The 3,452-nt window shown below is 56.9% G+C and overlaps 1 protein-coding gene across 1 annotated transcript; it reads left to right on the top strand.

Annotated features, from left to right (window-relative positions):
* Positions 1-351: 351 nt before the first annotated feature.
* LOC105045783 (chemocyanin) lies at positions 352-1,850 on the top strand. Its single transcript, XM_010924218.4, has 2 exons — positions 352-755; positions 1,077-1,850. The coding sequence occupies exons 1-2, from the start codon at positions 545-547 to the stop codon at positions 1,565-1,567; spliced, it is 702 nt and encodes a 233-aa protein (XP_010922520.1). The 5' UTR covers positions 352-544; the 3' UTR covers positions 1,568-1,850.
* Positions 1,851-3,452: the final 1,602 nt, after the last annotated feature.

Raw genomic sequence — 3,452 nt, 5'->3', positions numbered from 1 at the left:
ACCACGAGCGAGCCGGGTCGTGAGCTAGTGGACAAAAAGTAGAGGCCAGCTGCGGCGTTTGCTTCCACACGCGGCGCAGCATGCATCACCAGCTAGCCCGCGAGAAAAAGAAACAATTGTGGGGTGGTGGCAGTCACACCCACCAGCCAAGGCCATGCCCCGAGGACGAACGCGTCCGTCGGTGAGATGCGGCCAGGTTAGGTTAGGTTCTGGTCAGCAACAACTAGCCGCGTGGACATTTTACGCCTCGGTTCACACAGCCAGTTTTACCCATCGCCTAACCTTCCTCCCACCTACGAAAAGGCAAACCCCACCCCGTTTTGGAAATATAAATAGCCTGGTAGGCATAGATCGAGAACCTCATCCTATCGGCTCATCTTTCTGTTAGAAATAGCACTCCCGCACCACCACCCATCGCTTACATACATAATCTGAGAGCACCTAGCAAACGCAGATCTGCAGGAAAGCGAGCACGCGGATTTGAAGGAGAAGGTGGGGTTGGAGGGGCGACCTGCAGAACACTAAACCCAACGAGCGAAAGGGGATGGGTGGATCAGGAGGCGGCAAAAGAGCGGACTGGGCCTGGATGATGGTCGCCGTGGTGGCGGCCAGCCTTTTGCTGGAGGGCTCAGTGGTCACAGCGGCCACGAGGCACGTGGTGGGCGGCAGCGGCACCGGATGGACCATCCCACCCAACGCCAGCTTCTACGACAAGTGGTCGTCCTCCCAGACCTTCGTCGTGGGCGACACCCTTGGTAAGTGCAGTACTCCTCGTCTCAACTCAACTATCAAAAATAGTTACCGACTGCTGAAACTACCATCGGTGCATAAAACTTTTTTCGCTCTCTCCCACCCTCCCCGGCCGTCAAGGTGATTGACGGAAAGAGGATTTTATAACCAGGCAGTACTGTCATACTCTGTGTGTGTGTGTGTGATTGATGACGATGATGATGATGGATGGGCCATCAAAGTCACCCAGTATTTTACATGTTTGATTTTGATTGGCCCAAACTGATGAAGTGTGTCTTTTGATGACGATGATGGTGATCATAACGGCGGTTTGTATATATCTGCAGTTTTCAATTTCCCAACGGGGATCCACAACGTGGTCCAACTGCCAAAGTCCAGCTACGATGCCTGCTCGACCAAGGACCAGATCGGCTCCACCCTGTCCACAGGTCCGGCCACCGTCACCATCACCTCCTCCGGGGACCATTATTACATCTGCGGCGTCAGCGGCCACTGCTCCGCCGGCCAGAAGCTGGCCATCACCGTTGCCTCGTCGTCCTCCGCCGGCCCCGCGCCCGCCCCGACGACCAGCGGTCCCACGCCCTCCGGCGCCCCAGCGCCCGCCTCAGCCGGGCCCTCTGGCAGCCCAGTGCCCGCCTCAGCCGGGTCCTCCGGCAGCCCAGCGCCTGCCTCAGCCGGGTCCTCCGGCAACCCGCAGTCGCCGATGGCACCTGGGCCGTCCGGTGGATCTAGCTCCGCTCCACCGGCGCGCCCCTTCATTTTCTCCCTGGCGGTTGCTCTTCTGTCGGTCGCTTCCAGCTACTTGATATCTCTCTAGATACATGACGAGACGGCGGATGGATTAGATGAATAGGGACGAACAGTATACCATTCTTGTTGCTCTGTCGCTGTCGCAGCACGTGGTCTCCTTCCTTCTTCATTCTTCGTATATTACTTTTCATTTTTTCCGATTTCCCTTTGTAATTCTTGTATTTGTCGTGCGTGTGTGAGACGACCGAATAATCCATACCTGACCTACCTCTGGGGCATGAGATAATAATATGTGTACGGTGATAATGTTTACATAACAATAAGCATATAGCTAGCCGCTGTTCCTTTCCTGCCGTCGCAATTGTCGTGGCACGATTTGTTTAGTCTTTATTTAACTAAAGGGCATTACCGCTGATAGCGTCGCCACATGGAGCCTGTTAGATCCGAGATGGGATCTCTGCTCCGATTTCTTATTATTCACAATTCTTTTCTTTCAGAGAGAGTTTTCTTGATGGATTAATCTTTAGGCGGAGAAGAGTACGTCCAATCTCAGACAGCTCATGAGGCCCCCGGTGAGCCTGCCAATTGCTTAAATCCCGACAGACCCATGTGGATGCTTTTCTGTGCTGTGTCTGTAGCGTCCGTTCACTGGCCTATCAATGTGGCCGGTGACGAAAAACAAGGGAAAACAGACATCAGTAACGAGCCAGTCCAGTCCAGCCGTCAAATGCGTTTTGCTGGGAAAAAACGATGGCCATCATAAAATCACAGCCATCGTTATCAGCTGCTACAACGGGACTGTGAATAATACACCGCAATAATGGCGTTATCAGACAGATGCTCACTTAATTAATTTTGTAGGGGGATACCCACCGACCGCCCGACCATCGGAGGGCCCGACCGGCTGGCGGCCCGACCGACCGACCGACTATCGGAGGGCCCGACCGGCTGGCGGCCCAACCGACCGACCGACTACCGGAGGACCCGACCGGCTGGCAGCCCGACCGACTAACCAACGGCCCGACGGACGACTCTGACTAGCCGATCGTAGGTCGGGCGACAGGCCGACGGACGCCATCAGCGGCTAATTGCGGCCATTCCAAGGTCCATTCCCGACCGACTAAACCCAGAGGTCCGGTAGCCGACCCACACGAAGCTCGCTGACCGACGGAGGAGTCCGACGCCACTCTGCTGGCCACCGACCTTGGGTCGGCCGACTCCACCAACCACCGTACGGCCGCCAGACGTTGTCAGCTCTGACACGGACATGCGGCACAGTTACCTAGGGGCATTGTCCCGCCGAGAGCCGGGTCAACCCTGGTGATTAGACGGCTACACGGCGACATGACATTTTCACGGCGGCTCTGACAGTCTACAGTGAGTTGACAGTTCCTCACTTGTCCGCGCCATTAATGACGGTGCCATACCGTGCTCCACTATATATACCGGGGAAGGCAACAGTGCAAAGGGTCGATCCGCCCGTCTCTCCCACATACGCAGGCTCGCTCCTCTCTCTCTCTTCTTCTCTCTTTCTCAGAGCTCTCTGTCTGCATTTCACTGTTGCCCAGTCACCTCTCTGACTTGACCGTCGGAGGGTCCCCGCCGGAGCCGCCTCCGGTCAGTGCGGACTTCCTTTTGCAGGTGCACGCTTCCCGGCGATCGGGCGACGAGGCGATTGGCCGCAACAGATTGGCGCGCCAGGTAGGGGAACAGCATGACAAAGACAAGAGCTCAACGATCGAGAGTCACTGGGTCGGCCAGGCGCTCTTCCCGTTGGGAAGAAGCCTCCCCACCACCACCGGCGGCGGAGCCTAGCTCTCCGCGCCTTGCAGTGACCACGGAGGCCCAGATTGCGGCCATCGTACGGCAGATGACCGTACTGACCGACGCAGTCAAAAGCCTCCAGCAACAACCGGCGGCCCGACCTATGCCTTCCAGGAGCAGCCGCCGAC

This window comes from Elaeis guineensis, chromosome 2 (genome assembly GCF_000442705.2).
Source record: "Elaeis guineensis isolate ETL-2024a chromosome 2, EG11, whole genome shotgun sequence".
NCBI classification, from domain to species: Eukaryota; Viridiplantae; Streptophyta; class Magnoliopsida; order Arecales; family Arecaceae; genus Elaeis; species Elaeis guineensis.
This window is presented reverse-complemented; position numbering and strand designations above follow the sequence as displayed.

What these genes read in the sequence shown, in the direction of transcription:
- LOC105045783 (XM_010924218.4), top strand. Translation starts at nt 545, where the DNA reads ATGGGTGGATCAGGAGGCGGCAAAAGAGCGGACTGGGCCTGGATGATG. An exon ending in CGTCGTGGGCGACACCCTTG is followed by an intron (nt 756 to 1,076) that starts GTAAGTGCAGTA and finishes ATATATCTGCAG; the next exon opens with TTTTCAATTTCCCAACGGGG.